Source organism: Xenopus laevis, chromosome 1L (genome assembly GCF_017654675.1).
Source record: "Xenopus laevis strain J_2021 chromosome 1L, Xenopus_laevis_v10.1, whole genome shotgun sequence".
Taxonomy (NCBI): domain Eukaryota; kingdom Metazoa; phylum Chordata; class Amphibia; order Anura; family Pipidae; genus Xenopus; species Xenopus laevis.
Genome location: NC_054371.1, coordinates 148,689,989 through 148,702,346, shown reverse-complemented (window position 1 = coordinate 148,702,346; position 12,358 = coordinate 148,689,989). Strand labels below are relative to the sequence as shown.

Below are 12,358 nucleotides of genomic sequence, written 5' to 3'. Positions count from 1 at the left end.
CACAAGAACAAAGTAATCACAGCTTCAGTCCTCTGTTAGTGTTCATCATGCTGTATTGTAAACAACTTTTAATAGTTAGGGATACCATATTTCAGATCGACACATTTCAAACATCAAGATTTTACTGTACAGCTCAATCTGTGTCACTGCTCTATTGCAGCCCTAAGGTTGCCAGATCTGGTAAAAAGTTGTACTTCAACTAATTATATTTTAACTGCATATGCTTTTGAACATATGTCCTTGAAATTGGCCAAAATTATCTAGACACATTTTTACTCAAATGTATCTAGACACGCCATCTAATTTGGGTTGTCCTCATTTTCACTCACGTGAGTTCTCAGTTCCAAGTGTTTCTAGAAGCAAAGTTTGCAGAAGAACTATTTGTAGGGAGCATGGAGTTTTTAGTGATCTCATTACACAATGGGACTCATTTATAAACACTGGGCAAATTTTCAGACGGGTAGTTACCCATAGCAACTAACCAGTGAGCACTAAAAGAAATAATCTGATTGGTTGCTATGGGTTACTGCCCAGGCGCAAATGTGCCACTGTTTATAAATGTCCATCTAGAACTTAACTAAAGAGACCTGACCTCAACCCAATTAAACACCCATGGGATAAATTAGGATTTAATCCAGGCCTTTTCACCAACATCAGTGCACAACCTCTTAATGGAATAGTGTCTACCAATAATATTCCAAAATCTAAAGGACAAGATGCCCAAAAACCTTTGGCCATGTACCTTTCACCATGTAGTATATTTGTTCATATTCTCTGGATCTAGAACATTACAACCACTGGTGCTATAGTGGCCAGTTGTGGATGGTTTCTAGTAATTTAAGATATATATATATGCAGCTGCTGTGAAACTATATTTACTCTTGTTTTATACAGCACTGTGTGCCCTTCATTTGCTGTTTCATTTGGTCATTCTGTATTGTATTAAATTTACCTTCATGTAAAATCTTTATCCATTCCATTATTCTTAAGAGCCAATAAGGACTATTGCATAAATAGTGGGGATTGTGTGTGTTGCGTCGTGTTAATGCCAATGGGAAGCATCCTTTGTCTAATAAATGCTAACTGAAAATTGGACAGTGCAGGACTGCTTGCAGCAATTGGTATTGCAGTCACTGCTTTATAGTAGCAATGAAAGTGCTCCATTTGCCATACCCCATTTGCCATGCCTAGAAATGCAGTATTTTTTATACAGAGCTTACTAACCAACAGAAGGGTTCAGCAGCTCTATAACAGAAATGATCAAAGTAAAAGTACTATGACTATAGTAAGTACTAGTTCCTTTGCAGTCCCTTTTATAGAACAGCATCCCCTGTTTCCTGTCCATATGTGGGATGGTCTCTACGATATACATGCTGTTGAATCCTGTTTCATGGTCCTTCTCCATTATTATTAAACAATAAACGTTCCCTTGAACAAGTGGCCATTAGAAGACTAACCTATGCTGTGTTTTCTGACACAGGTGTAAGTAAACCTTTGACGATACACCTGGTAATCAGGATGTGATGCAAAACATTTGCTCAGGTTATGTATGTCAGGTGTTTAATTACAGTAACTCTGCCCATCTGTGTATAAGTATACAGTATTTACATATTAAATATATGTTCTCCTTTCTCCTTATTTTCCAACCCATAGAAGGGCTAATATCCTGCATTTATACAGAAACAACATTCAACAGAGTGTTTGATGGCCCATTGGAGCAGTTAATTTTACTTTCAAGGCCACATAAGATAATGATGAACCTACATATACAGTATGTTTTTGCATTGAATTCCAATGATGCAAGGTAGTAGTTCTAATCAGTTTACTATTGTACTGCCCTATATAGACTCATATTTTGTCCCAACCTCTGCTATTGTCAACAACTAACGTTTTGATCACTTGCTGGTGTAGATCACCAAACATCTGTCAGTACCTGTACCTTTTGTTCTTTACTCTCCAACAGACTGCTTTTATGTTTCCTGTTAATTTTGCCATTTTTTTAATGGGAATAGTTCTTTCCTCCCATACTCTTTAAACATATGTTCTACCCATGGGATCTATGGGAATGGTTGCAGACCTCCATACCCTTGATGAGCCTGGCAATGTTGTTGCCTAGAAACCTGCGGATATTGTGAAGCAGGTGATATTTTATAGTTGCCCAGGGGATTTAATTGGTTAATATTAACTAGTGAGTCACACACTATACATTCAAGGGAAAAAACAAGCAATAAATATCAATAGACATATATATACTTGTGCCCCTTGCTATTTTTGTCCCTGTTTGTTGTTGGATTTTTGCATAGGAGTAGGAATTTTCATGTAGAAAGTTATTTCAGTTTTATATCATACGTTTTTTTCCTCAGGTTTAACTGATGTTTTAAACAAGTTTATATTACTCTCACTGCTTTTAAATTTGCCTTTAGCCAAAGCTTCACCCAGAAAAGTGTTATATGTACTATAATTTTGTTTAGCAAAGACTTGAAACAAAATCAACAGTTTATCTAACTCATTATCCTGCGCGTTTGGAAACCTGCTGCTCACACACTTATTTTGCTTTTGTAAATATAAATGAAAATAGTTTAATTGCCATCAGCTGGCACATCTCAGGGGAGACAATTACTGCACTGTCAAGGTTATTAGCTCCTGTAGCCACACATGATAAGGCTGCATGGCTATATCATTGCTCCCATACGTATAGGTGCAAAGTTGGAAGTCTGAAGTTGATTATTTACACAACAGTAAACAACATTTACAAATCATACAGTGATAGAATAATTGTTCTATCTGTGAGGGCAAGACAAGCTTTAGTATTTTACGATAAAGGATAACTGCATGACAGCTTTATTTCCACAGGGTATTATCAGGACAAGGGAAAGGCCTGATTAAAAAACCTTAGGGGTAGGATTACATGGACGATTTCCATGCAATCCAGCGCACTGGGATAAAATGCAGGCGTTACATCGGATGCAACAAAAATAAGGTAAGTAATAGCATTGTCGCATGGTGTGGCAGCGTTTATCCGAAGCGACACGACTATCGGATGCAGCCGCTGCACGCTGCGTCTGCATCCGACAGTCGTGTGGCGACGGATCAACAATGCGACTTCATCCGACATTTAGATTACTTACCTTATTTCTGTCGCATCAGACGTGACGCCTGCCTTTAAGCCCTTATACCAAGATAATGTGATCTTATTAAAAAACATTTCAGAACAGACCATGAACAATGGAATTTAACATAATTCAGGTGGCTTTAATTAAAAAGATAGGACAAGAATGGAGCCCCTTCTATTATATACTGTATTTATTAACAGTGGAATAAAGTACAGTAGTCCATAACAACCAACTCAAAGGATTACTTTTAATATACTACCTATACTAGACTGATTAAAGCTAATTGATGATTGATTGCTTTGGGTGATGGGCACAAAAACAGACAATAGGGATCATGTTCGTCCACAAATGCAATTGCAGTCCCAACACTTACCCCACCGTCAGTTGCACATCTCAACACTTTCTCCACAGCCAGTTGCATGTAACATGACTTTCATTAAAGGTACTTGCATTAAAATTCACTCCTTGCACTTCTATATAATTGCTCTCAGAGCTGCTCAGTCCTTTTTGCCTTCCTGGTGGTTGTTCCAGGTTTCCCTCAGTCCTGACCTCCATCAATCGCTGCAGTTTAAGGAAAACTATACCCCCAAAATAAATACTTAAGCAACAGATAGTTTATATCATATTAAGTGGCATATTCAAAAATCTTACCAAACTGGAATATATATTTTAGTAAATATTGTCATTTTACATCTCTTGGCTTGAACCCCCATTTTGTGATGGTCTCTGTGCTGTCTCAGAGATCACCTGACCAGAAATACTACAACTCTAACTGTAACAGGAAGAAGTGTAACAGGAGGAAGCAAAAGCCAGAACTCTGTCTGTTAATTGGCTCATGTGACCTAAGAAGTATAGTTTGTTTGGTTTGTTTGTGTGCACAGTGAATTGTACGGTCCCCGGCGGTGGCCCTTATTTTTTAAAATGGCAATTTTCTATTTATGATTATCCAATGGCACATGCTACTAGAAAAGTATATTATTATGAAAATGGTTTATTTACATGAAGCAGGGTTTTACATATGAGCTGTTTTATGCGATATCTTTCTATAGAGAACTACATTGTTGGGGGGTACAGTTTTCCTTTAAGTTGTGCAAAAAGTTGCTACAAAAGTTTCCATTATGTAGCCCTTACGGGTACAATTATTATTATCACAAATTAGGACAGATACAAATACAGAAATTGTGATTCACTTTCATACCATGAATAAGGCTGCTACCTTTTCTTGAAAAAAAACACCGGCCTTCCTAATTTTTCTATGAATTTACCCTATTAAAAACATTGGGATCAAGCTTAATTTTTACCGGGCAGGTGTGATATGTTTTAGTGAAGGGTTAAGTTTTTATATCTAAGAGGGGCACATGAGGTAAAAATAAATTTTTTATGAAATCCCTTTACAAATTGCCAAACCTGAGAAACTGAAAAGAAAGCAAACCAACAACAGGATAAAAAGCCAGATATAAAATGAAAGACATAAATAACACATAATTAAAGAAAAAGGGGGCTAGGTAAATGCTGTATATCTGTCCGCTGTTAAGGTGGCACAGCACAATAGTGATTCCCCTTTGGTAGCTCAATACACTTTCTCATAGAACTATGTGTGAATGCCAGCTACCAGTGCCTACCATTAAGATCATATGTCTCAGCCAGTTGTGAATAAAGCAAATATATCATGTATATTTATAATATTAAAAAACATACACAATTGAGATAGATCACATATGTTAAAAATATGTGTTTTGATCAGTTCTGCACTATCCTATTATTATCACTGATACGTGTAGTTATCAGAAACTATTGTTTTACTGTCTATTTTTATAAATGGTGTGCTAGTTCCTCAGTATATATTTTACTTTGTAGAAATCTCCAACTGGGTCTGCATATGAACTTACCAGATCTACTGAAAAATCAGGGACACTTCTAATATGTGCATTTAGAATAGCTGCACTGACTGCATTCAAATGAAATGCTAGCTGGATTTTCTGTCAGTGTCACAAAATATTATAAATAGCATTTAGCACAAATTGTAGTTAGAAGTATTACCAAAACTATTTTTCAAAGTAGCTCATTATTATTAGCTCACTTTTTTATACAAAAAAAATTATATATATATAGATATATATATCTATATATATAGAGAATCTATGCATAGATAAATTCTCTCCAAGTTTTTTTTTACAACTACATTTGATATTATTTTTAATTCTATTTGCCAGTGAAGTTCTGAAAAACATCGCCAACTTCAAGCCATGTACGGAAGCAGCTTAGACCTCGTTCTCTGATCTGCTTTCGACCTTTGTCGGTAATGACATCTCCATTTTGCTTCACTATGACCAGTTTAGGTATGGCGGTTATCTTGTACTTGTTCTTTAGTTCACTAAAAAGAGAAACAAAGAGAATGATTAATGCGGCTGACCATGATGAAGATGGAAGAAAAGGCTATAGATAACAGATGTAAAACAAACCCCAGCAAACCCTCAGCTGGACAGCCAAGCCAGAAATAAATATAAAAACAAAGAGATTTTCCTATTGCTTCTCTTTGTGATAATGATTTTTTACTTTATAATAATGATCTTCAACATGTGGCCTCCCAGCTGTTGCTGAACAACAACTTTCAGCATCCAACATAAAAAGACCTAGGGGCACATTTACTAATGGTCGAATATCGAGGGTTAATTAACCCTCGATATTCGACTATCGAAGTTAAATCCTTCGACTTCGAATATCTAAGTCGACCGATTTACCGCTATTCGTTGGATCGAACGATCAAAGGAATGATCGTTCAAACGATTAAATCCTTCGAATTGAACGATTCTAAGGATTTTAATCCATCGATCGAACCAAATTCCTTCGATCAGAAAATTGCAAGAAAGCCTATGGGGACCTTCCCCATAGGCTAACATTGTACCTCAGTAGGTTTTAGTTGGCGAAGTAGGGGGTCGAAGTTTTTTTTAAAGAGACAGTAATTCAACTATCGAATGGTCGAATAGTCTAATGATTTTTAGTTCAAATCGTTCGATTCGAGGTTGTAGTCGAAGGCCGAAGTAGCCAATTCGATGGTCGAAGTGGCCAAAAAAACATTCGAAATTCGAAGTTTTTTTTCTACTATTCCTTCATTCGAGTAAATGTAAAAGTAAATGTGCCCCCTACTGTATGTATGTGCATATTTTCAGGTATAGCAAATCTGGTCTAAAGAAACTTTAGATAACTAATATTCCCAACTTTTGTCAGAAAGCATAACAGATTGACAAAAGGTATTAATAAAAAAAAATACATATAGTCTTTTCAATAGTACACTTACATATTTACTAAAGGGTGAAGTCTAAATTTGGTGCATATTCCCCATGGCAATTTACTAAAAGGATTATGTTGCATTACTGTAGGCATGCTTTTACTGTGGATCATCACATGGGGAGATTTGTCCCAAGGGCAAAATCTCCCTGTGTGCCATAGCCTTAAAAATTCTACAAAAGTTAATAGAGTGGTGGAGTTCTCTTGTGACAAAGGTCTGTTCAGCCTTGAATGTCTCCAACATTAGATAAACCTTTCAATTTAAATTTGCTTTTCTTCAATAAAAATATGTAATACTTTGATGAGTGCAGTATAATTTTCTACTGTCAGGGCAAAATTTCTTACAATTTATAAGGTGGCACTACATATACAATTGATTAAGAATTACATACTGTATATGTACAGTATTTCAATAGCAACAATGCTGCTAACCAAGTGAATGTAAAAAGCTTATAGCGTGTAATCCAAAGGCTTTGTACTGTATGTGTGATTTGATCCATTTTTCTGTCTATTTCCCTTAAACGCTTTGTTTTCTGACCTTGATCAGAAGACAGTTATTTTTATCCCTAACATCCATTCACATTTTATATATACATTTGAAAAAATACTGGGAAAAATGAATAATACTTTGTTGATCTTTTCTGTTTCAGATAAAAGAACAGCGACTCAATTGTTATTTATTCCTCAAGCAACTCAATATATTTCTGCTACACAATAGTTCATTGAAGGTGTAGGTGGCTTCCTCTGCTTTTCCACTGACACATAGCTTGTTTTATGTTTTAGTAAAGGGTTAAGCTTTTATATTTAGTCTTTATAAAGAGGGGCACATGAGGTGAAAAAAAACATTTTTTAAACTTGTCAAACCTGAGAAACTGAAAAGAAAGCGAACCAACAACAGGATAAAAAGCCAGATATAAGATGAAAGACATAAATAACACATAATTAAAGAAAAAAGGGGTTAGGTAAATGTTGTCTATGTCTCCGCTGTTAAGGTGGCACAGCACAATATATCCAAATGATGCAACGTCTCATATAAATCCAATTATTTGTACACTGCAGGCATCAGCTGTAATGGCCATGTTAGTAATGCACTTTGTGTAGTTGTACACAGTCCTTTAGCTTTTGTTAATATGGTGCAAAGAGCTTAAATGACATTAACCGCAAATGCATAACATGGGAGAGGACACATTAATGCACCAAACACAGGCTACAAGAAAGATGCTTTGCTTGTAGGATGAGAGTTTCTGTCTAATAAATGTCTCCCCTCGGTGGTACTCTCATATAGTTGCTATATAAGTACTGAGAACTGTACCTGTTTTGACAAATTGTTTACAACATTCTTTTATCACCTGTGGAAACAAAACATGTTAGAACTTGAGCAATGCTATGCTGAAGGATATGTTTTCACATATAAGGAAGATGTTGTGAGTCTGACTTTAGTGATCAGTGAGGTGCTCACCTTGCATTGTGTATACATTAAAGCGGTACTAACACTAAAAAATGGTTATTACCAAACCTAAAATTTATCTGGTTGGGCTTTTTGGGACAAATACTGGGATTTTTCGTAGAAAAGAAAACTCAAATTTATTGACATTTAATTTACTCCAATGCTGCAAAGAGCCAGAATCCAAAAATACACCATCTCAGACCTGTCAAGGTCCTGTATAAGTCAATGGGAGAGGCACCAATCTCAATTTGAAGATATCTTGGTTTGTGCTGAGTTTAGGCCAAAATCTGGAAAAAAAACCAAAAAATCAGGCAATTCGGGGAGAAAAGTCAAAGTCAAAGTAAAAAATATTCGAAATTCAAAGTAATTTTTAGGATACTACGACTTCGACTTTGATTAAAATCGTTCGACTATTCGACCATTCGATAATCGAAGTACTGTCTCTTTCAAAAAAATTTAGACTTCAATACTTCGCCAAATTAAACCTGCCAAAGTGCTATGGTAGCCTATGGGGACCTTCTAGAGCAGTTTTCTATGTTTTTTGAAGTCGAAGAAAAATCGTTCAATTGATGGATTTCATCATTCGATTTTACGTCGACCATAATATGGTCAAATTCGGTGAAAAAAACGTTGACTTCGATATTCGAAGTCGAATTTCGAAGTATTTATCACTTCGAAATTCAACCCTTGATAAATCTGCCCCTTAGAGTTTCTAAAGCTAACGGACTACTGCTGCACAAATATGGCACCCTCTTCACAGAGAAACATGAAGGATCAGATAGGTAATGTAAAAGCATCAAGCAAATACTTATGGCAAAATTATAAATAGCAATTAAAGCCAATGTTATAATAGATGTAAAAAAAAAAGGTTTCATTGCTGGTGTCAGTATCTTTTTAAGCAGTCACAGAGAAGTGTGAGTCAGGGGCATACCAAATAACTTGACACCTGAATCTCAAATTGCATTCACTTCTTTTTTTTCTTGTCCTTCAACATTATTCTCCATTCCTTCCACTGTTTCTGCTTAGTCTGCATGCCTTCTCAACTCATGCTGACTGATTTCCAATCTGTCCTCTGACGATGACAACATTTTGTGAGGAGTTTCAAAATTCTATGTGCACAGAAATGTGGGCAGGTCTAAATAAATACAAAAGTTCAATGTGTTCAGCACAATCTGATGTGTGCACTGGTCTCAAAAGTGTCTGTGCACAAACAGTCACCTTGGAGAGGGAATACAGGTCGGACCTGGATGTCGGCCCACCGGGTCTGTGACTTGAAGGGACCTCCATATGAACTGAATGGCCATGCTCCTATTTCTTTTTTTCACCTCCTTTTTTACTCCACTTAGCCATCTCTTAACACAGCTCTTTTCCCTGTTCATGCACTGTTGTCTTAATAACAGTGTCCACAAAATGGCTCCTGCCTGCTTGTTATAATTATGAATTCCCAGACTGAAGGAAACAAGATTCAAATAATTTATATTGTGTAATTAAAGTTCATTTTGCTTGACTAATGTGATAAAATAGGATATTTAATAATTTTTTCAGGTAACGGTCACCTTTAAGGGGTAGATTTATAAAGGGTCGAATTGAAAATTCTAATTTTCAAAGTTTTTTTTTGTTAAAACTCTCAAATTCAAATTGTGAATTATCCAAACTCGGTTTGAGTTTTAATTCGAATTTGAATTTCAAGATTTATCATACTCTGGCCCTTTAAGAACTCAAATTTGAGTATAAGTTCATATATAAGTCAATGGGAGAGGTCCAGTGACCAATTTGAACATCTTAGTAGCCTTCCTAACATTCGAGTTTTTTTCAGAGAAAGAAACTCGAATCGAGTTTAGTCGAATTAGATTAGAGTTTTTGAGACAGCAAAATTTGTCCGAATTTTCTTTAAAAAAAAATCCCACAGTCGAATTTCGAGTATATTCAATTTTAAAAAAACTCACATTAATTCGAAATTCAACCTTTAATAAATGTGCCTACATATGTTATCCTTATCTCTGCAAAAACGGTTTTATGCTCTGAAAGCAAATCTTGAATGCTTGTATGCTTTAACAAGGGGTTCAATTTATAGTCAAGTCCCAGACTGATGAATGCCAACCATGAAAGAGAGGTTCCCTCCCTATGCAATGTGACCTCCCACACAGATCTATATAGCTGAATCATGCTTACATAATACACGTATATGCTCTTACAAGCTGTACTGCCCTAAGGAAATGTGTTTCAACCTGGCAGTTCAATTGCACAATATATCTTATCATTCACAGAATATTTCAAAGTAAAACAGAGGTAAAATCCAAGCAACTACGTACACTACAGTACAGTTATTACACATTTTTGGAAATTCTCAGCCCACGGCAGAGGGACAGGTTATTACAAGATATTAAATGCACTCTGAGTATACCTTTTTCCATTTCAGAACTTGAATTCAGAACATAAAATAATTCATGGTGCATGGAACTGAGTACCCACAGACAAAAATAATGCTTATGTATACCATAATTTCAATAATCTCTTCTATGAAAAATGCTGTACATATAAACATGCAAATGCTACAACTAATAGGATTTGTAAAGTAGTGTTCCTTTTAAAACACATAATGGATGCTTCATACAGAACAATACAATGTATCCTATATCAACGAACTTACTGTTTGTATGGGTCATGAAATGGCAAAGCCAGCCAATCTCCTTGCATATCATGCATGTAATCCACCATTTCTTCTGGACTTTTATCTGAGGAAATAAATACTATTTCAAACTGAGCAGGTGGTTCAGATTCCTCCACCAACTCTGTGTAAAAGTCACAAAGGATTGGAGTAAAATCTCTGCATGGTGAGCACCAACTAGCTGAGAAATATAACCCAACGATTTTATTCTGCAAGGCCTCTTCCGGATCAACTCTCTCGCCATACTTGTTGAGTAGAATGTGCCCACTAAAAATATCCATTGTGTAAAGAAACAAAATTCATGAGGATAACACGAGCTGCTGGTTTATCATTCCGAAGCTGACAATGAACTGGCAATTGCTAAACACTCATTTCTTCTAATTCTTTTTAATCCAATTTACTGGTAGCTTTCTGCTCCACCTGTCACCATCTGCTCAACAACAGCATATAAAAACACCGCACTGGAAAGTACATTTAAAAAAATAAATAAAAAACATTAACTAACAATAGCTAACTATTTAAACAACTTTTACAATAGATAGCAATATCGCATTTACATTACCAAACACAGAGAAAAGAAGATGGATGTTGCAATACATGGGCTGCAACTCTGTCCTTCCATAGTGTATGGGGCCAACCAATGGGCCTGCCCAACTGATATTTGGCCAAAAATTGTCCACATATCAATCTGGCAGATTTGATTTTCTTATCTGATTAGGACCAATTCAGCCTATTGATGCATTCCTCATACAACAGGCCTATAGGCCCCTCTACATAATCTAATCGGTAGCCCCGGACCATTGAGTGGATTAGCCCAATGGTGGACCAGATTCCGTTGTTAAGTAGCCTTGAGAAATAAGAGGATCAGGTAATGTACATTTAACTTTAAAGAGTTATTGTCATACAGTCCCCAGAGCAGACCCACACTGAACAGCCACATATATAAAGGGAATGTCAACCCAAAAAATATTTTTTGCCCAGTAAAAAAAACAATTGCAAAACACAGTAATTACAAATTGTATATGGTTTTTAAGTTATTTGTATATGTATTGCTATTGAAACAGTATTTGTCCATTTCTATTCTCTGCCCTAATGGCTTAGAGTCAGATTATTGATACAATGTAAGACAAGCAGCTGATTAACAGACCTGTATTTGCTGGGGAACCAAGACAAATGTTGCAACATTGTTTAAAAAGTAACAACTGGGGCTTTGAATATCAATTGTTTTTACAAGTAACTTTAAAAGCACTGAAAATGTTTAATATATTCATATTGGAAAGTTGTTAGAATTATGTTTTCTTTTATTAGTCACATTTTTGTTTGGGGTTGACTTGCCATTGAAGGATCTCCAAATCCCTCATTTTTGTATTCAGACAAATAACAAACCAAATCTTCAATATTATAGAATGAGCTGAATCCAAATCCTACAAAAAGCTGTTTCAGCCAAATCCTTGAGCATCCCTGAGCCATATATATTATAAATAAATATATATTTTGTTAAAATAAATAATTAAAAACTGGAATCATGGGGTGATGGCGTCATGGGGTGAGAACAATATTTTTGAGTCAGTCAGAGAATGAGAATGTTTTCATTAATATATTGGTGAATTCTACAATATTTAGTTCCATTTAAATCACCTTGAACTTTAAATTTGGAACCCCTGTATAAATGACTCATTCTGGTTCTACCTCCCATCCAATGCAATGTATTTACCTTTCTGGGAAAATATATATTCATTGGCTACAGTGCTTACAGAATTGTGGTTAATGTTATAATTCACAGTCCTGACTGATTAATTATAATTTAGTAGTCCTTGTCTTTAAATGATTGCCTATCTACAT

The 12,358-nt window shown here is 35.6% G+C and overlaps 1 protein-coding gene across 2 annotated transcripts; it reads right to left on the bottom strand.

Moving 5' to 3' along the window:
• Positions 1-4,767: 4,767 nt before the first annotated feature.
• nxnl2.L (nucleoredoxin like 2 L homeolog) lies at positions 4,768-11,536 on the bottom strand. 2 transcript variants are annotated; one of them, XM_041579983.1, is made up of 4 exons: positions 10,499-11,536; positions 8,051-8,135; positions 7,714-7,750; positions 5,402-5,487 (listed from the first exon to the last, which is right to left on the bottom strand). In XM_041579983.1, the coding sequence occupies exons 1-2, from the start codon at positions 10,795-10,797 to the stop codon at positions 8,054-8,056; spliced, it is 381 nt and encodes a 126-aa protein (XP_041435917.1). In that variant the 5' UTR covers positions 10,798-11,536; the 3' UTR covers positions 5,402-5,487; positions 7,714-7,750; positions 8,051-8,053.
• Between the last annotated feature and the right edge of the window lie 822 nt (positions 11,537-12,358).

Coding starts and splice junctions, on each gene's coding strand:
- nxnl2.L (XM_041579983.1), bottom strand. CDS start 10,797: ATGGATATTTTTAGTGGGCACATTCTACTCAACAAGTATGGCGAGAGA. Junction 8,136..10,498: donor TTTCATGACCCATACAAACA/GTAAGTTCGTTG, acceptor TTTTTTTTCCAG/ATTTTGGCCTAAACTCAGCA.